This window comes from Procambarus clarkii, chromosome 25 (genome assembly GCF_040958095.1).
Source record: "Procambarus clarkii isolate CNS0578487 chromosome 25, FALCON_Pclarkii_2.0, whole genome shotgun sequence".
Lineage (NCBI taxonomy): Eukaryota > Metazoa > Arthropoda > Malacostraca > Decapoda > Cambaridae > Procambarus > Procambarus clarkii.
This window is the reverse complement of record NC_091174.1, coordinates 16217595-16239975: the sequence shown is the minus strand read 5'-3', so window position 1 is coordinate 16239975 and position 22381 is coordinate 16217595. Positions and strand designations below refer to the sequence as shown.

Sequence of the window (22381 nt, the reverse complement as noted above, 5' to 3'; positions counted from 1 at the left end):
ACTAGGAGGGAAATAATAGGTAATTGTAATTAATTGGGAATATTAGGTAATTGTAATTCTCCTGTAATTCTCTTAAGACCTGATTTTCCGTGTTTACTTCTGAGTGCTTCTTCTTCTTCTGAGACGGGAATGTGGAAACGGAGAAAGGAAGAGAGAGAGGACGGTAAAGGGAGAAGGGAAGGAGACTTTCATGAGAAAGCGCCAAGCCATTACGACAATATACCACTGAGAAGGAGTCAGGATATGGATTTGGGATGGGACGGGGGGGAAGGAATGGTGCCCAACGACTTGGACGGTCGGGGATTGAACGTCGACCTGCATGAAGCGAGACCGTCGCTCTACCGTCTAGCCTAAATGGTTGGGTAAATAAAAGAAGTGAGATAGATCAATGATGAGATAAAGAGAGAGTAAGAGAGGAGAGGATAAGAGATACAGAGAGAGAGAGATGAAAGAACAAAATGGATAGAAAAAGAAAGAAGAAGGCGAAGGAAGAAATAGGAAGCGATAAACAGGAAGTGTCTGGAGCCAGTTGGAAAGTGCCCTGATGTCGTTGATGTCCGGTGATGTCGTTGATGTCCGGTGTTGTGTTGATGTCCGGTGATGTGTTGATGTCCGGTGATGTGTAGTTGTCCGGTGATGTGTAGTTGTCCGGTGATGTGTAGTTGTCCGGTGATGTGTAGTTGTCCGGTGATGTGTAGTTGTCCGGTGATGTGTAGTTGTCCGGTGATGTGTAGTTGTCCGGTGTTGTGTAGTTGTCCGGTGATCGCTGGGACTAAATACCGACAAAGTGTGACATATTCTCACTCTGTTGTTAATGATTTTGTTTCCTGTTCAGCATATGCTCGGCATGCAGAGAGTTGTTGTTACCTGAGTGTGACCTCACGCACACTTCCGAGTGTGACCTCACGCACACTTCCGAGTGTGACCTCACGCACACTTCCGAGTGTGACCTCACGCACACTTCCGAGTGTGACCTCACACTGACCACCAACTTGTCTTATAAGGGTGCCAAGGTGTGGCTAGGCACACCTCACCTTTGGCACACCACCCTGCCTGTGGTGACTGGCAGTACCTACCTGACTGTGATTGATGAGATCTATGACATGCCAACACCATTTTCAACATTGAAAGAGACTCAATATACACTTATACAATATACACTTATACACTTATACAATATACACTTATACAATATACACTTATACAATATACACTTATACAATAGTCACTCATGTGACTCAATATACACTTATAATCTACTACTCTGTTAGTACATCATTAAGAACAAAATATTCTATCCAGTGCAAGTATGAAAATTGGCATTCATCCTGCAAGGTTAATACTGAATTTTGTTATATCCAGGAGGCAACTCTCAGGATTTCTGGATTAAATGGATTTATAGTTCTGTGACGTATATAGCAGCGTTGTATTCAAAATACAGCAGAACAATACTGAGGTTAGTCTTGTAGTCAATTGCACAGATCAACAGGTGGCTGTTAATTAATTTAAATTAGCTCTGTTTTCCAGCACAGGTAAACATTGACCGAAGTTTTATATGGTATGGACTCATTCAAGACAGAGAAATTCGGAACCACCTTCAACAAAATGAGTCACACGAACTGGAATTATCACTCAGCAACCATCTCAGTATATTAGTGGAGTTATTATATGATTCCTAAATCTTTATAGGACATTAAGACCCACAACTGCAGTACAGGAAGCACACGGTAGGATCTTCAACCACCTATGAGTTTCAGCCAATAAATGCTAACATATAATCCGAGGAAATACACCGTGGTGTGAGTTTCAACTCAACATTCACTGGATCCAGTATTCCGACCAAATTGAGACTTCTGTTACCTTTACCTCTAGCAACCGAGAATAAAAAATCGTCCATTCTATCTTCGCAAGGATCAATCCAAAGCACTAACAATCGAGACAGACTTCCTAGTGTGCATGATGGCAAACAAATCTCTCGCATCAGCGTTAACGCCTTTTGCTAACAGTAAGTCAGTCAGTAAGAGAGTTCTATCGCCAACTTCAGCGTCATCCTGAACAACGTCATCAGTGGTCTCAACAAGCTGCTCAACTCAGAAATCAGCGAAAAAGATCACGGGGGTGACCACACAAGGTACTACTTCCTGCCTTGTAACTTGGGTATGTTTGAACTGCAATCGCAAGGAACACCACTGGTAGGAACTATCGGCAATATATCAAGAATAAACACGGTCTCAGGAAAGAGCATTAGGAGGACACCTGTCGAAGCTAAGAGGATTTGGATAGACAGGATCAAATGTTTGAAACAAAATCTGCTGACAGGCCAAATAATACTCAGGCCTGTTGACCAAACCACACACTAGAAAGTGAAGGGACGACGACATTTAGGTCTGTCCTGGACCATTCTCAATTCGATTGTGAGTCACAATTCTCAAGTCACAATCGACTTGAGAATGACTGAATGAATGAAGGGACGGACCGTAACGTCGTCGTCCCTTCACTTTCTAGTGTGTGGTTTGGTCAACATATTTCTGCCACGTTAATGTGACTCCTCATCTGCAATACTCAGATCTGATGTATAGCCTTACCCATCGGCTACCAGTCGCGATGGAAGCCACCATATACATTAGAATTATGTCTGCTATCAGGGGGATTCATTTCCTAGGTGGCGATCTCGAACTCAGGTTCGTGAATGCTCATAACCCATATACGGTCGAGGTGCTGGAAAAATTTCTAGACGAAATGAATCTTGTGAACATTGTTGAGAATGTTGGCTGAATGTCATGGATGCCTCGTGATGGACTTGACAAAGAGGGGGGGGGGGGATTTGTAATTTGTTTCAATCAATCGGTTCATGTCCAACCTACTGATGTTTGTCTGAACTTTTCATAAATTCCTGAACTGTCATTCTCATCATTGTCAGGTGAGAGTATGTCAGGTATGCAGGGGGCATACTCAAATAACTTCCTGATGGACAATCTTGAATATATTCTGCTGCAAATTAACTATAACACATCATGAATGTGGCTGACTTCAACTAGTACAGTTGAACTTAGAAATTTCAAATCTGTAAAAAATGGCCAATTATTTAATGCCATATTTGTCATATAGCACGTCATATATATAATGTCATGTCATATATATAATGTCATATGTCATATATATAATGCCATATAGCACCTATTTGTCTGAATATTCTCGCCAAATTGATTGGGAGAGGTCTTCTTCAATAAGTAATTGTAAAGTCATTTTCAATATAAATATTATTGTATCTACTTTAACACAAATCACAGAGTCATACAATAAGAATATTGTTAATGGTTTGTACAATTTGATTCCATTTTTAATTAATCAAATTAAATTAGCGATTTCAGTAAGATCTTTTATACACAGTTATCTCATTAGTATTGTCGCTTCCTGGAATTCACATGAATTGGCCAATAAGGCTTTGTAGTTTTCTTTTGTTCTTACAAAATTACAAAGACATTGTTTTTCACCACACATGTGGTGAAAAACTTATTGTTATTCTTATTGTATTTTTACCTATATATCCCCCTCCATTGAAATATAATGTTCATCCTTCAAATGATGTGTTGATTAACATGAAAGTGCTGCTTAAGAAATATCTTATTTAATTTCCTATCGTGGTTGAACATATCACGTTAATTTCTTTGTGATTTACACAAACACACAAACACACACACACACACACACACACACACACACACACACACACACACACAGGTGGAAGCTGAGTACCCAAATGAGCCACAGAGACATTAGAAAGAACTTTTTTAGTGTCAGAGTGCTTGACAAATGGAATGCATTAGGAAGTGATGTGGTGGAGGCTGACTCCATACACAGTATCAAGTGTAGATATGATAGAGCCCAATAGGCTCAGGAATCTGTACACCTGTTGATTGACGGTTGAGGCGGGACCAAAAAGCCAGAGCTCAACCCCCGCAAACACAACTAGGTGAGTACACACACACATTAGGCAGTGATGTGCAGGAATGCATTAGGCAGTAATGTGGTGGAGGCTGACTCCATACACAGTTTCAAATGCAGATATGATAGAGCCCAGTAGGCTCAGGAACCTGTACATTAGTTGATTGGCCGTTGAAAGGCGGGACCAAAGAGCCAGAGCTCAACCCCCTCTAGCACAACTAGGTGAGTACACACACACACACACACACACACAACTATAAATTGCTAACTACCATACTGTGTGATAATAACATTAACATTCATTGGTAAAATCATTTTGAGGCAATGGGGTGACGAACCGGCGATCTGGTGATTCTCAGACACCTGCCTTTACCGACTCGGCCACGATAGGACAAAATCCGACCAGCCTTGAACTCTTATTTCACTGGAGACCATGAATTAGAGCCCAACCAGCATTGTTATGGTCAGCCCACCTGCACTCTGGCCGGCGGTTCCTTATGTGTTCACACCCTTATGCCACTCCTTCAGATCACAAAGAAATTTCCATGGCGTGATATAGCAATGAGAAAATGGTTTTGAGGCACCGGGGTGAGCATTCCAGATGCTCGAGGAGGGTCTTTTTGGGGTTGGTAAATATACCCGAAATACTTGGGCTCTTGATTTAGTGCCAAACCCATTTGTAGAGAGCACCTTGGACTAGTTTTAACAAAGTAAACATGTCAGAGTTTACACAGGGGAAAAAAAATAATCTGAGAGCCACTACAGGACTGAAGACCAGCAACCTGAGCCTCGCCCTGTTTGGAAGAGGCTTTAAAAGGAGTAAATTCTGTTGGTGGGAAGGTTTAAAGAGAGGTAAACAAAGTTTTAGGGAATGTTTTCAGAGGTAAAACCAGTTTGCTGGAAGTTTTAGGGTAAGGCAAACCCTGTGGATTGTTTATGGGAAGTAAACGTTGTATGGAGAGGTTTTAAGGGCGGTAAACACATTGGTCGTTTCATATACGGGTAAATTATGACCATTTCCTTGTCTTTCAAACTTCCTTGCACAGGTGGATGAGTATCGTATATTCACTCCGTCCTTCGATCCCAGCTCCTATCCTTTCTACGTGCTAGAGCTTAGGGCTCTCTCTTTCCAATTACCTTACACAGGTTCCTCATGTCAGTCTATACTATTCTCTCCCTTTCCCATCTCCTTCCCTGCCTTTCCTTTCCCCCTCTTCCTTTTCAACTTCTTATATCTTCTTTGTTTCCCCCTCTGATATCCCGGTCTTATCTTCTTACCATTTCTGATTTCTTCCCATTCTTGTATTATACTCCAGTTACCTTCCCTTCCCTACTCTTTCGTCCTTTCCTCAAACACCCCCCCCCCCCACCTTCCTTCTCTTTCCTTTACCTCCCTTTCACTTATTTACCGTTCGCACGGCATCTCAACTCGTCTTAAGATGGCAAGACCTGACAGTTCTTCTTGAGGATCAGAGGAAATCCCCTCATAAGATGGTGTGGTGTGTGTCCACGTGACCTGGACAAGGAGGGGAAGGGGCCCCTAGAGCTGGGAAGAGTCCAGGCAGGTGTGGGAGTGCTGTGGGAGTAAGCACTCCCTCGCCCCCCACACCTGGCACTCTACATCACTACTGCTTTCAGGATCTCTCACCACATAAGCCTCACACCCGCCATGCTCCCCACTTCTGCCTGTCTTCCACACACCTACTAGGGCATACTGTAGTGCACTCAGAATTCCGCCCTCGAGTGCACAACCTGAATATTTTATAATCTCTATGCTAAGGTTAGGATCCAGGGGCCAGATTCACGAAAGCACTTACGAACGTGTACATCTTTTCTCAATCTTTGGCGGCTTTGTTTCCAATTATTAAACAGTTAATGAGCTCCAAAGCACCAGGAGACTGTTTATAACAATAACACCAGTTGATTGGCAAGTTTTCATGCTTGTAAACTGTTTAATAAATGTAACCAAAGCCGTCAAAGATTGAGGAAAGATGTACACGTTCGTAAGTGCTTGCGTAAGTGCTTTCGTGAATCTGGCCCCTGCATGTTGGGTGCCGGTGTTCAAATTGTCAGATCCGAACTGTCTTGTCCGAACTGGCAGGTCCGAACTCCTAGGTCCTAATTGACAGGTCCGAACTGTCAGGTCCGAACTGTCATGTCCATATCCCTAGCAGCATTTTGTAATACCATGATGACTGACGTGCGCCCATTGCATGATTAGATAGGGCGAATTAAACCCTTTACACACAGAAGTAGTGCTGGAGGAGTCATCCATCTTGCCAGTGGGCCAGTCAGCCGGAGTGTGTATAAGGAAGGGCCCTAAGATCAACTTCCCAAATGACCCGAGACGTATTTGTGAGGTCCTGCCTCTAGCCGACAAACAGGTCTACATCATTGAGGAAGGCATGGTTGCCAGGTTCTCATTAGCAAGTTCGTAGATCTAAACGTCGTGATCCCTTGAAGCTCTGATGAAGTTCTCAGTCGGGTCCCTTAGGCATTCTATTCTAGGAGTTCGTTCTACCAAGACGTAGTTTGAGCTTGTCTGACGTCTGAAGCATCCTACTACGTTCTCCAACATCAAGTTAACCCACTTCGCTTGTTTTGGTGTAACCGGCGCGCACCAGGAATCATGTCCGTAATTATATTGTAATCAAGTTCATTGAGTGATTAACATAAGCAGAGTCAGCACAAGGTACCCTTAGAGCCAAACAGCGCCCAGTGTGCTGTTGTGAATCAAGAAGCAGCAGTCATTAGTTGCGGTATACTCTTGCAGGTGTGTCAACAAACACTGTGTGGGCCGCCGCATTGTTCCCGTGTGTTAGAGTTTGCCATAACTCCTATGAGTGGAAAATTAATTTTGCCGCCGCTTGCCAAGTGTGATTTGGCGTTGAACGTCGCCGCGCGTACCCGCCACTAGCCATCTGCGTCACCAGCTGCCGCTAAGCCGCTAAGCCGCCACACACGCCACCAGCTGCCACAAAGCCGCCACACATGTCACCAGCTGCACCATGGTCGCCGTGCTCACTCCAGCTGCGTCACATTTCAGAAATTCCTATCAAGAGAAGGAGAACTCCCTGAACTGAAACTGTTGACAATAAACCAGGCAGCCTTTGAAGATTTTGACATTACCAGAGATGAGGTAACGAGGCATCTGCTGGATTTCGATGTGACAAAGGCTTTTGGACCTAACTGAATCTCACCATGGATACTAAAAGAGAATGTGGAAGCACTTTGCATGTCCGAACTTTATCGTGAACAATATGTCACTGGAAATAGGAGACCTGCCAGAAAATTGGAAGACAGCTAACGTAGTCCCAATATAAATAAAAAAGTGACAGGCAAGAGGCATTGAACTACAGGCTGTTTCGTTGTTTTTTTTAGACTCAGCTACTCGGAACAAAAAGTTGCAACCATGCGTCCCAATCAAGGCCGGCCTTGATTGGGGGTGAGCCGGTAACCAACAGAGCTGAGTGCTCTCGGACATGGCGAGAGCGGCTCTACCGCACGGCCGATGGTGCTGGATTGAAGTCCTCGTGCGAGGTTCCCTCGTGCTTGAGGTGGATCTCGTCCAGCACCCGCCTGTTGAGCGGGGGGAGTTTGCTCATGCTGTCCAAGTGAGAGCTAACGCTTTAGCCACGCCGTCAAGGGCCGCTAGGGGTCGCCCAGGTGCCAGCGGCATGTGAGATACATGCAGGAAACCTGGCACCCTTGGGCATATCTCACAAGCCTGCCCAAGGACGCATGGAGCCCGGGTGGTACGTCATGACCCGGTTCGTAGCTGGTCGTCTGAGACAGCGAGGGTATGAGGTGGTGCGGGAGGTGCGGGTACCCGATGGTGGAACCTTTTGTAAGCCAGACATCATTGCTTGCAAAATTAACGAGGCCATAATTTTAGACACCCAGGTCTCGGCTGAAGGCTTCCCACTCTCCCGGCCACACCAGAGCAAATGTGACCGGTATGGCACCCCCGAGATCCTTCAATGGGTCAGGGATTACACCGGTGCTAATGCAGTCTCCGCCTCCTCAATTACCTTGAATCGCAGAGGCGGGTTCAGCATTGAGAGTGCCCGTGTTCTTAAGAGGTTGGGCTTGACCAACGGAGATTTGGAGATCTGCTCCGTAAAAGCCCTAACCTGGACATGATTTATCGTATGTGGTCCAAGAACACGGGAAGGGGTTGATAATAACTACCCCTGGACATGGGTGGACTTTCCTTGTGCCCCCGACACCCAGAAGTGACTAGGGTGAGTGGACTCCGGCTAAGTTTACCGGACGTCATCTTGGGGTACCACTTCCCCAGTGGCTGATTTTGGAGATGGTGGGTGGCTCGTCCGAACCCGTGAGAGGATAAGCTACGGCTGGAGGGACACATGCGTGCATGTTCTCTGTATCTCCGGGGACTTGACTTTTTTCAAGCCAGGCATGTCCTCCCCGTGATATATCTTTTCCATGCAGGTATGCCATTAGAAGGTGATCGTCTCCTCAGGAGACGTTATTCATTCATTCAGTGACATGCCTATTTTATTTTGTTTCATATTATATTTTAATGTACATCCTTCTTTTTTATGCATCTCCATGTACCTTTATTTATCTTTTTGTTTTGTACACAGTAGGTCACAACATGAATTTTAGTTTGTTTTTAGTTGTAATGTGTTTTTTAGGGTTATTGCTGCGGGGCCTCGCGGCCCATGCCTTGTGGCTGGGTCGTGGGGCTCTATAGCTAGATCAAAACCCTTTTCCCCCCGAAGTGGCAAGGGGAGTAAAAGGGGGGAAAAAATAAGGACCACGCAAGGACGCATGGTTCTTAAGGCAAGGACCACGCAAGGACGCATGGTTCTTAAGGCAAGGACCACGCAAGGACGCATGGTTCTTAAGTGTAACCATCTTCTGTCGTGGAGGTTCTTGCATAACCACCTCAGGCAGTAGCAGCAAGAAGCCTCACCACCAGTGTGAAGGCTCGCATGTCCAGTCCCACACGACAATGTCAAGATGCCATACTACTGTGATCGGCACCTCGCCTGTGTACCCCATCTGTCCTAACCATCACCGGAGCACTTGGGTGGGTGTTGACGACGGTCGGCCATAAACTGTAAGTACAGAGGTACAGTGAACACAGGTACACAAAGTACACATTTTGTGTTGCTTGTTTAATTGTCGCTCTTCTCTGCTCTGATCTCGGTGATCAGTCAGTGAATCTCACCTACTCAACGGCTGTAATGAATGAAGGACGTGATAGGATTGACCCGACTTTAAACACATGATATATATATGTTAGTAGTATCGAAGGACCTCTGATATGGAGAACCGGCATCTCCATGTAAGAGGTGGGCTTATATGGGAAAGAGGCCCACCGGAAGACCTCAGCTACGTTTAAAACACGCCAGCAAACGCGATCTCAAGCAGCTGAACATTGACATCAACACTTGGGAGGCAGCAGCTGCGGACAGAAGAGACTCCTGCAATTTGAGGGTGAACTGAAGAGGCAGGCGGAGGGAAAAAGAGACTTCAGACGAAGTCTCGACCACTGACGGACGCAACCGCTTCAGGGTTTATCTGCACTGGCTACAGTGCGACTTCACCGCCACAGCAGACGCTGCATCCATCCAGACACCCAAGGCACAACTCAATAATCCCACGGGATTGACGGATGCCTACTATATAGTACCATGTTGTTCTCTCTGTGGATTACTCAGTGCACGTAATGTCATTCTACACACATGACACATTCCGCCATTCCATTTTGCTATGTTGTTGACGGTCTCGTTGACAGATCAATTATGTTAACTTAATTGTGCATGAGTATTGCTTGTCCCATTAGTAATGTCATTGCACGTGCTCTGGTGATAAATCTAGTATCCAATTGACCTCGTGTGTCCCATCGTATCCCTGCAGTGATTGGAAGGCGAGCATAGATTGGTTTGTAACGACAGTGTTCAGTTGTGATTTGGCTCCGCGAGGACTGTTAAACAAATAGTTAGACATTCCGTATCTCTCCTTTTGCGTCATCAACTTGACACCAACCTCGAGTGAGTCGAGCACCCTATGTACAAGCAAGTTACTGAATAAATCACTTGTGTCACACTTGCTCTTCCCTGGAGCCAGTTCCAAGTACTGTTAGAACTGACTCCATGGAACTAGAACTGTTCACTTGTGCTCTGAACATTGCAAATTTCTTCGGTTTCTTCAACACCTGTGCAACATATTAGGACACAAATAAAATCAATTCTGCTGAGGACTTGAGTGAGGACCTTTAGAGTGCTTCAATTGCTTTAGAGGCATTCTTGCAAGCAAAGTGACGCTGCACCTGGTGAACTGAGAGGGCTCACGCTCAGGGGCGTCTCTGGCGACCACTGTACACAAATCTTGAACCCTTTGTTCTGTTAGTTAATGGATTTTAATGGAGTTTGTTGAGCCAAATGCAATTTGGTAACGTTGCAAGCAATTGCAGTCAAGAAAAAGTAGTATCCTAAAACGCCCACATAGCGACCACAATCTTCCGCATCACGCCCACACGTCCTCAGCCCTGACTATCACGCCCACACGTCCTCAGCCCTGACTATCACGCTCACACGTCCTTAGCCCTGACTATCACGCCCACACGTCCTCAGCCCTGACTATTACGCTCACACGTCCTCAGCCCTGACTATCACGCCAACACGTCCTCAGTCCTGACTATCACGCCCACACGTCCTCAGTCCTGACTTATATGGTACAGATACAAACAATTAAATAAACAGAATCTCGACATAGCTCGCCCGTTTAGGTGAAAATAAACAGACTGAACACCCCCCGGCGGAAGGTTCCAAAGGGGTCGTCCGCCTTCAGTACTCACCATGATCTTCTTCTCGAACTCTTCCTCGATGATGGAGCCGTTGTAGTACTTGTTGAGGGAGGCGGTGTCGGGGAAGTAGAAGCCCAGGCGGCACTCGCAGCGGTAGCTGCCCCGCCGGAACCCCAGACCAGGGATGGTCATACACTGAGGGTGGGAGAGATGGAGTGTTAGACCAGCGTAAGTGATGTCAGAGGAGAGGGTTCGTAAAGGAGTGAGCGAGGGTGTGAGAGTAAGAGAGTATTAGAGAGGAATTAGAGGAATGCGTTATAGACAAAAAGGTGAAGGGATGGAAGACGAGAGAGTATGATTCCGTTAGACAACCGTTAAAGAGGTCTTAGAAGAATGTATTAGAGAATGGAGAAAGTGGGTAGCTGTAAAATGTCTTGAAAGAAGCTGTAACTTGTATCATGTGTTAAAAAGCAATATAAATGCATTTGAGAGCAATGTATTGTATTAGCGTAGTCTATACTGCATCACTATACTGTCTTTTTGACAGCACGACTTTGAGGACTGAGTTATACCCACTGTGAGTCATGTGAAAGTGGAAAATATCTCGAATACTGCAAGAATACTTTCAGTATATAATAAAGCATTTAAATATTTTTAATCAAATATTCTCCTAAAATGAATATGTTTAGTGACATTGTGGTAAAATGGGCTTTTTATGCTATACTTTATCTCATACCTAATATAGTACATATATAAGTATTATACAAGGCTTAGGAACATATAAGTTTGGTTTCTAGCTTTATTTTTTCCGAACTCTACAAAAAAAGTACACAAAATTAGTTTACTTGGGCCCCGTTACTACATATTGGTGCGATCCGCCACACTGTTGCAAAACGTACTGTCATATAAAGAGGACCGGCTTGTTAAGTGAGGAAAATACAGACACTGACAAACGACAATTGTTCAGTTGACACAAGATAAATATCCAATTGAACATAATAACACATGGATTAAGAAAGCTGCGGAGGTACTCGCCACCTTAGAGGTAGTCATCCAACCTGATGACTACCTGAGGTGACTTAAAAAAATAGCATCGCTTTTGGCCGTTTACCCGTATGGCCGAAAGTGGTCGTAATATGAAATGAAAAAAAAGAAAAATAAATTGGTATTTATTTTGTCAACAACAGTAAGTTAAGAGTCCTCTGGTTAGTTAGGTGGGCAGGAAATTCTCATAAAGTTTCAAATTTTTATGAAAAATGTTAATTGAAATTTTCCTCTCCTAACCTTTCCGAGTAAGCCGGACGACTCAAACAGAAAACGGGACAGTACGTCACTTTTGTGAGTCGATTTCATTTCAAATTACTTCCACTTTTGGCCATAGCGCGCATAAGAGCCAAAAGTGACGTTACTTTTAAGAGGATGGGTTGAGTCACCACCCTAGAGGTAGTCACCACCCTAGAGGTAGTCATCACCCTAGAGGTAGTAGGGAAAGAGGACAAGATGGAGGGAGACAGGAAGAAGAGAAAATAATAGGAAAAGAAAGGGGAAATGAGGTGGGAGGAAGAAATCGTTAAATGGAGAACGAGAGGAAGGAACAAAAGTGGGAGAGAGAGGGGGAAGGAATGAATGTAAAAAAAGAGAGGTGGGAAAACCATTTGGGAAGAACTAGAAGTGACAAACTGAAGAGTACACGAAAGAGGAAGAACGAGAACGAGGAGGAAATATTGTTTGAGAAATAGAAGAAATAGGAAAAATAAAATAAGATGAACGAGAGAAAAAATCGCTAAAGAGTTCTCACTCACGATATAAGTGCTCACTCACCAATCCACTGCTCACGACCAACACACAGCCCCACCAGGGAGCACTGAGCCAAAACACAGCCCCACCAGGCAGCACTGAGCCAAAACACAGCCCCACCAGGCAGCACTGAGTCAAAACACAGCCCCACCAGGCAGCACTGAGGCAACACAGCCCCACCAGGAAGCACTGGGTCAACACACAGCCCCACCAGGGAGCACTGAGGCAACACAGCCCCACCAGGGAGCACTGAGGCAACACAGCCCCACCAGGCAGCTCTGAGCCAACACAGCCCCACCAGGGAGCACTGAGGCAACACAGCCCCACCAGGCAGCACTGAGCCAACACAGCCCCACCAGGCAGCACTGAGCCAACACAGCCCCACCAGGGAGCACTGAGCCAACACAGCCCCACCAGGCAGCACTGAGCCAACACAGCCCCACCAGGCTGCACTGAGGCAACACAGCCCCACCAGGCAGCACTGAGCCAACACAGCCCCACCAGGGAGCACTGAGCCAACACAGCCCCACCAGGCAGCACTGAGCCAACACAGCCCCACCAGGCAGCACTGAGCCAACACAGCCCCACCAGGGAGCACTGAGCCAACACAGCCCCACCAGACAGCACTGAGCCAACACAGCCCCACCAGGCTGCACTGAGGCAACACAGCCCCACCAGGCAGCACTGAGCCAACACAGCCCCACCAGGCAGCACTGAGCCAACACAGCCCCACCAGGGAGCACTGAGCCAACACAGCCCCACCAGGCAGCACTGAGCCAACACAGCCCCACCAGGCAGCACTGAGCCAACACAGCCCCACCAGGCAGCACTGAGCCAACACAGCCCCACCAGGCAGCACTGAGCCAACACAGCCCCACCAGGCAGCACTGAGGCAACACAGCCCCACCAGGCAGCACTGAGGCAACACAGCCCCACCAGGCAGCACTGAGCCAACACAGCCCCACCAGGCAGCACTGAGGCAACACAGCCCCACCAGGCAGCACTGAGCCAACACAGCCCCACCAGGCAGCACTGAGCCAACACAGCCCCACCAGGCAGCACTGAGCCAACACAGCCCCACCAGGCTGCACTGAGGCAACACAGCCCCACCAGGCAGCACTGAGCCAACACAGCCCCACCAGGCAGCACTGAGCCAACACAGCCCCACCAGGCAGCACTGAGGCAACACAGCCCCACCAGGCAGCACTGAGCCAACACAGCCCCACCAGGCAGCACTGAGCCAACACAGCCCCACCAGGCAGCACTGAGCCAACACAGCCCCACCAGGCAGCACTGAGGCAACACAGCCCCACCAGGCAGCACTGAGGCAACACAGCCCCACCAGGCAGCACTGAGCCAACACAGCCCCACCAGGCAGGACTGAGGCAACACAGCCCCACCAGGCAGCACTGAGGCAACACAGCCCCACCAGGCAGCACTGAGGCAACACAGCCCCACCAGGCAGCACTGAGGCAACACAGCCCCACCAGGGAGCACCAAGGCAACACACAGCCCCACAAAAGGGTTGAGTTATCCAGCTCACGGGAGCCGGGACAAGCCGGTTACTTAGCGTGCAAGACATTCTTTTCACACGCAACCTTCTAAGAATATAACTTTGAGAACAAGCGAAACACTGTGGAGATAACATTTAGATCAAAGGAACACACTGAGGCCAGACTATTAAGAACAAGGAACATTCTTAGGACAGACCCTTAAGAACATACAAAGTATACAAGACCTAGTACCTTCAGGATTAAACATCACATACATACAACATCACTGGCCACGCAAGTTACGAAGAGCACACATCATCGAGAACACGCAAGGTGTTCACGACAGAACACGACAGAACACGACAGAACGCGACATAAAACGACAGAAAACGATATAACACAACAAAAGCTACAGAAAACGACAGAACACGACAGATATATTCGACACATCACAGCAAATAAAGTTCAATAAAAGCCGCAGAGGAACATGGCAAAGGAAACTGTTTTATAGATGACGTATTTCCGCAAATCTTTACTTGGGAATTATTTTTCCCCTTTATTGTATATATTAAAGGTTAATAAAGCTAGTATAATAAGAGTATTTAACGTCACACAAATCCTCATCAACTGGGAGGTATACTTTAGTAATAAAAATTGTGCAGGACTTTTAGTAAACTCAATGTGTATTGCAGGCGATGAGTCACAATAACGTGGCTGAAGTATGTTGACCAGACCACACACTAGAAGTTGAAGGGACGACGACGTTTCGGTCCGTCCTGGACCATTCTCAAGTCGATTCTCAATGTGTATTCACCGAGAAATTGAGTCGTTACACAAGTCGTTACAGGGATAGACGACTTGCGTATAGACGACTCCTAGCCGTTTTAGAAAGCTTAGAGCTTTCCCTTCCCATAGTTCAGGGTAAGCTTTACTCTCTAGTTTCCCTGGAATACGACCCGCCAAACGGTTAACAGCCAGACACACCAATTACCGCTGAACAAGCTCTTAACGGTCAAGGATTGGAGCGTATAAATTAGCATCTTCTAGCTCGAACTCGAACCGAGGCGTGGGGCGGGAAGGGAATGTAACTATTAAGAGAAAGCGCCAAGCCATTACGACTATATAGCACTGGGAAGGGGGTCAGGATAAGGATTTGGGATGGGACGGGGGGAAAGGAATGGTGCCCAACCACTTGGACGGTCGGGGATTGAACGCCGACCTGCATGAAGGGAGACCGTCTCTCCACCGTCAAGCCCAAGTGTTATTATCACTGACCCGTCAACCTGTCCTACAAAGAATGTCACTTTTCGCTCGTATGCGTTACATATGGCCAAAAATTGTCACTCTAGAAAATAGAAGCGGCTGGCGAAAGTGACGTACTGTCCCGTTTTCTGTTTTGGGTCCTCTGGTAGGTACGATAAGAGCACTTTAAATTGACCGTTTTCTTAACGGGAAACCTTAGCAGGACGGGCTGGTCCACCACCCGTTATGCTGCTAATAACTGACCTGTTGAAGGATCCGAAGAGTTATTGATGATAAATAACTTTGTATTTGATTATTTCGCCGCGGCCGTCTGTTGAGCAATGACTCAAACATTCTCACAACTTCATCCACTATTCTAAGATTCGTCCACACTTGATCTCGTGCCTGTCCAACCACTTGGGCTGGACGGTAGAGCGACGGTCTCGCTTCATGCAGGTCGGCGTTCAATCTCCGACCGCCCTAGTGGTTGGCACCATTCCTTCTCCGCCGTCCCACTCCAAATCCTTATCCTGATCCCTTCTCAGTGCTATATAGTCCTAACGGCTTGGCGCTTTCCCCCTGATAATTCTCTTCCTTGATCCCATGCCACAGAGTCATAACAAATTAGGAACTGAAGCACTTCTGCTGATTGTGAAACATTATATCATGTTGTATACCTTTATCCCAGCGCTGTGTGTTGTGTTAAACAATTGTAAACTAAGTATAATTAGATGACCACTTGAACTGAGCTCTTCACCCACCAGCACGCGATTCTGTTAACTAGTAAGGAATTAGTTTGCCAGGATTACCCTGGTGGTACTGGGGTGATAACTGTGTGTGTGTGTGTGTGTGTGTGTGTGTGTGTGTGTGTGTGTGTGTGTGTGTGTGTGTGTGTGTGTGTGTGTGTGAGAAAAATAATCCGTTGATTGATTGACAGTTGAGAGGCGGGCTGAAAGAGCCAGAGCTCAACCCCCGCAAGCATAACTAGGTGAATACAACAAGGTGTGTGTATTCACACACCTTGTATGTATGTGTATGTGTATTTTTGTCCGGTCGTGATGGTCAAGTGGATTAAGGCGTCCTGTTCATACCAGTTGCATTGCTCCTGGCAGTATGGGTTCGAGTCACTTCTGGGGTGTGAGTTTTCAGTTATATATATATATATATATATATATATATATATATATATATATATATATATATATATATATATATATATATATATATATTATATATTATATATTATATCATGTGCTGGGAAGACGGGACACCACGAGCGTAGCTCTCATCCTGTAACTACACTTAGGTAATTACTTAGGTAATTACACACACACACAATGTGTGGTCTAGAAAATGACTACTAAAGTTTAACTCAGCTAAGCGAAAAGTAATGAAATTAGGCGAAGGGAGCAGAAGGCTGAACACAAGGTACCACCAGAGAGGTGAAATCCTGCCAGAGTCAAATAGAAAGATCTGGGGGTTGATATCACACTGAACCTGTCCTCAGAGGCCCACATCAAAAGAATATCATCAGCGGCATATGCTAGATTGGCCAACATAAGAACTGCCTTTAGAAACTTGTATAAGGAATCGTTCAAGATCTTGTATACCACTTACGTCAGACCAATCCTGGAATATGCAGCTCTAGCCTGGAGTCTATATATAGTTAAACAAAAGACAAAGTTAGAAAAGATTCAGCGGTATGCCACCAGCCTTGTCCCGGAACTAAGAAGTATAAGCTATGAAGAAAGGCTGAAGGATCTGAACCACACGTCCCTATAATACATAAGAGTAAGGGGAGACATGATAACCGCCTACAAAATTCTCAGGGGAATTGACAGGGTGGACAAAGACAAACCTTTTAGCACGGGTGCACGAACAAGGGGACACGGGTGGAAACTGTGAACTGGAAACCAATGTAACGGTTCTATTGTTACGTAAAGTATGGTGACAAATAAACACAGACACTAAGATACTATATATATATATTTGGTCGAATATACAGAAGTACACAGGTGATACGTTGGTGTGAGTTGAGCGCACTGAGCGTTGGTAGAGTATCTCGCAAGTGTCTGCTCTAGACCACACTTGAAAGTAGACTACAGTAGTAGTAGTAGATAGTAGTAGTAGTAGTAGTAGAAAGTAGACCCAAATGAGCTACAGACATTAGATTTTTGTTCAGTGTCAGAGTTGTCAACAAATGGAATACATTAGGCAGTGATGTGGCGGAGGCTGACTCCATACACAGTTTCAAATGTAGATATGATAGAGCCCAGTAGGCTCAGGAACCTGTACACCAGTTGAATGACAGTTGAGAGGCGGGACCAAAGCGCCGAAGCTGGGGAGCCGGTCGGCCGAGCGGACAGCACGCTGGACTTGTGATCCTGTGGTCCTGGGTTCGATCCCAGGCGCCGGCGAGAAACAATGGGCAGAGTTTCTTTCACCCTATGCCCCTGTTAACTAGCAGTAAAATAGGTACCTGGGTGTTAGTCAGCTGTCACGGGCTGCTTCCTGGGGGTGGAGGCCTGGTCAAGGACCGGGCCGCGGGGACACTAAAGCCCCGAAATCCTCTCAAGATAACCTGTTACAACTAGGATAGTACACACACACACACACTATTCCACGTAAGACTGGGATGCTGAGATGATAACTCTACGTTCAATCCCCGACCGTCCAAGTGATTTGGCACCAATTCCTTCCCCCCTTCCCATCCCAAATCCTTATCCTAACCCCTTCCCAGTGCTATATAGTCGTAATGGCGTGGCGCTTTACCCCCTGATAATTCCCTCCCTTCCCTCTGGGATGATAACTCTCCTGATTTTTATTCTTTTTCCTGAGTGGGATTTACTTTCTGGTTGTGAGTCACCTTCTGATTGGTAGTCACCTGATTTAAACTCCCCCCTTGATTAGGATTCACCTTATCATGATGATGCACATCATGATTGGTATTAGACTCATGAAAAAGATTCGCATCCAGTCAAGGTCATCGAGCTATTTTGATTTCAGATCTACACCGAAGACCACTCCGCTACCCCTAATTATCCACATACATAAAACACATCAAATTAAATATTCTTAAAGTGACTATATCACGAATGAGCATTTTCAGATGATCCTATAGAGGATGAACGGACTCCCGTTGATCCTATACCGAGATCAACGGGAGTCTCCTGTACTCGCGTCCTGTATACGGGATGATATTTGGGGTCAGTGGATTGAGCGTAAGCGTACGACCACTTCACAAAGGTGATCGTTAAGAACGCATTCTCTCATGTCCCTAATAGACGTGAGTTGCTGGATTGTTTGAAGCGAAGGATACACATGTTTGTGTGGTTGGGTACCAATGTGAGCTGTTTTGCATGGGCCAACAAGATCTGTCTTGCATGGACCAACAAGAGCCGTCTTGCATGGGCCAACAAGAGCTGTCTTGCATGGGCCAACAAGAGCTGTCTTGCATGGGCCAACAAGAGCTGTCTTACATGGACCAACAAGAGCTGTCTTGCAAGGGGCCAACAAGATCTACCTTGCATGAGCCAACAAGAGCTGTCTTGCATGTACCAACAAGAGCTGTCTTGCATGTACCAACAAGAGCTGTCTTACATGGACCAACAAGAGCTGTCTTGCATGTACCAACAAGAGCTGTCTTACATGGACCAACAAGAGCTGTCTTGCATGTACCAACAAGAGCTGTCTTACATGGACCAACAAGAGCTGTCTTGCATGGATCAACAAGAGCTGTCTTGCATGGACCAACAAGAGCTGTCTTGCATGGGCCAACAAGAGCTGTCTTGCATGGACCAACAAGAGCTGTCTTGCATGGGCCAACAAGAGCTGTCTTGCATGGACCAACAAGATTTATGCAGTTTCCTGTATTGTTTTCTTAAAATGGTCTCCTCGTCTTCCTTCAGCACCAACGTGGAACACAAATTTTAAAATACTGCAGAAAGTAGCGTGCAACAAATGCAATAACTCTCCCTGTGTGGGGCAAACCTGCAACATGAGGCTTCATTGGGGGAAGGGGGGGGGGGGGGTTTCATAGCAATGGGTAAAAAAAAAAAAGTATTTCATTCTCTTGGATCAATGACGACTCGAACGCGAGCCTTAAAAAGTACGAGACTGTAGGCCAGCCAATGAAAGCATGGATGCTTACAAAAACGTAGAGGTTTCTGAAGTAGCTTACTTGTATCTAACTGAGGCTTTAAACCTTCCTTGGAGACATCAGCACATTAGCAGGAACAATACAAATACATTTTTCAGTGTCAGAGTCGTGAATAAGTGGAATTCACTCTAGAGTGAAGCGGTGAACTCAGCCTCCATACACAGCTTCAGATGTAGATATAAACACAATTTTACAGGCTAAGGAACCTGTACATCACTTGCCTTAAGGATGAGATGAGGAACAAAAGTTCAAAAGTTCTAACAGATGAACACATTCACACTGTTCATTTTCTACGCACATATTACCTTCTGATAAAAAACACCTGTGACATTGACTTTTCGTATAGCCTGTTAAAAAAACAAAAAAAACTCGCAACAGTTCGAATGAGCCTCACGGCTCTAATACATTTTAATAAAATGCATACAGCAAAATACAATAACACTGCATAGTTCGTCAGCCTAGACACATTCGACTAATATTTACGCATTTGTTCGCCTGCGCATGTTGCCTGTGTTGACCATCACGGGATCCGTTTTTTGGTGCGTGGTTTCAGGCACTGTTTTTGTTTTGTGTTTGTCTGGGTGATTGCATGCAATATTTACATTTTTTTGTGCGAACGGATGCCATTTTGATTGCTAGAAGCTCCGTGTATTTATTTGTTTTAAAATATGTATATACGCACATGCATGTTACAGGAGCAAGTATGCTCGTATATCTCCATGTAGTATTGCCGTATATTCCGGAAATATATCGAATATCATGAACCGTAGACATTAGTAACAGTTTCATTATTTTGTTCCGTGTCGTGTTTATGGAGTTCAGATGTTCGTGTCATTTCCGTTACTTGGTTTGTGATACTTGTGTTAAATTGTCTGTAAGTAGCACGTGTTACTTTCTGCAGTAGTTTAAAACTTGTGTTCCACGTTGGTGCTGAAGGATGGCGAGGAGACCATTTTAAAAAAACAATACAGGACACTGCATAAATCTTGTTGGTCCATGCAAGACAGCTCTTGTTGGCCCTTGCAAGACAGCTCTTGTTGGTCCATGCAAGACAGCTCTTGTTGGCCCCATGCAAGACAGCTCTTGTTGGGCCATGCAAGACAGCTCTTGTTGATCCATGCAAGACGGATCTTGTTGGTCCATGTAAGACAGCTCTTGTTGGTCCATGCAAGACAGCTCTTGTTGGTCCATGTAAGACAGCTCTTGTTGGTCCATGTAAGACAGCTCTTGTTGGTCCATGCAAGACAGCTCTTGTTGGCCCATGCAAGACAGCTCTTGTTGGGCCATGCAAGACAGCTCTTGTTGGGCCATGCAAGACAGCTCTTGTTGGGCCATGCAAGACAGCTCTTGTTGGCCCATGCAAGACAGCTCTTGTTGGCCCATGCAAGACAGCTCTTGTTGGGCCATGCAAGACAGCTCTTGTTGGCCCATGCAAGACAGCTCTTGTTGGGCCATGCAAGACAGCTCTTGTTGATCCATGCAAGACGGATCTTGTTGGTCCATGCAAGACAGCTCTTGTTGGTCCATGCAAGACAGCTCTTGTTGGCCCATGCAAGACAGCTCTTGTTGGCCCATGCAAGACAGCTCTTGTTGGGCCATGCAAGACAGCTCTTGTTGGGCCATGCAAGACAGCTCTTGTTGATCCATGCAAGACAGCTCTTGTTGGCCCATACAAGACAGCTCTTGTTGGCCCATACAAGACAGCTCTTGTTGGCCCATACAAGACAGCTCTTGTTGGTCCATACAAGACAGCTCTTGTTGGTCCATACAAGACAGCTCTTGTTGGTCCATACAAGACAGCTCTTGTTGGCCCATACAAGACAGCTCTTGTTGGCCCATGCAAGATAGATCTTGTTGGTCCATGCAAGACAGATCTTGTTGGCCCATACAAGACAGCTCTTGTTGGCCCATACAAGACAGCTCTTGTTGGCCCATGCAAGACAGCTCTTGTTGGCCCATGCAAGACAGCTCTTGTTGGCCCCATGCAAGACAGCTCTTGTTGGCCCCATGCAAGACAGCTCTTGTTGGCCCCATGCAAGACAGATCTTGTTGGCCCATGCAAGACAGCTCTTGTTGGCCCATGCAAGACAGCTCTTGTTGGCCCCATGCAAGACAGCTCTTGTTGGTCCATGCAAGACGGCTCTTGTTGGTCCATGCAAGACGGCTCTTGTTGGCCAATGCAAGACAGCTCTTGTTGGCCCATGCAAGACAGATGTTGTTGGCCCATGCAAGACAGATTTTGTTGGCCAATGCAAGGCTACTCTTGTTGGTCCATGCAAGGCTACTCTTGTTGGTCCATGCAAGACAGATCTTGTTGGTCCATGCAAGACAGATCTTGTTGGTCCATGCAAGACAGATCTTGTTGGTCCATGCAAGACAGCTCTTGTTGGTCCATGCAAGACAGCTCTTGTTGGTCCATGCAAGACAGCTCTTGTTGGTCCATGCAAGACAGCTCTTGTTGGCCCATGCAAGACAGCTCTTGTTGGGCCATGCAAGACAGCTCTTGTTGGCCCATACAAGACAGCTCTTGTTGGCCCATGCAAGACAGCTCTTGTTGGCCCATGCAAGACAGCTCACATTGATACCCAACCACACAAACATACACTTGTGTATCCTTCGCTTTAAACAATCCAGCAACTCACGTCTGTTAGGGACGTGAGAGAAGGCGTTCCTAACGATCACTTTCGTGAAGTGATTATACACTTGTGAGAGCCAAACGAATCTGCCTCTTATAGCAACCTGTTTGAGAGACGATACGGTAAAGAGATGGCAAATGTTTTCTAGGCTGCTGTATAGGGGAAGGTTATCTTGAGATGATTTCGGGGCTTTGGTGTCCCCGCGGCCCGGTCCTCGACCAGGCCTCCACCCCCAGGAAGCAGCCCGTAGTAGCTGTTTAACTCCCAGGTACCTATTTACTGCTCGGTAACAGGGGCATCAGGGCGAAAGAAAGATTTTGCCCATTTG

At 46.2% G+C, this 22381-nt stretch overlaps 1 protein-coding gene across 1 annotated transcript in view; it reads right to left on the bottom strand.

The window, feature by feature from the left end:
- The window catches only part of LOC123756339 (uncharacterized), a 1167846-nt gene that overhangs the window by 337176 nt on the left and 808289 nt on the right, over positions 1-22381 (bottom strand). Inside the window, exon 4 of the mRNA XM_069331344.1 lies at positions 10778-10921. Within this exon, the coding sequence (XP_069187445.1) occupies positions 10778-10921 (144 nt within the window). The remainder of the gene's footprint in view (positions 1-10777; positions 10922-22381) is intronic.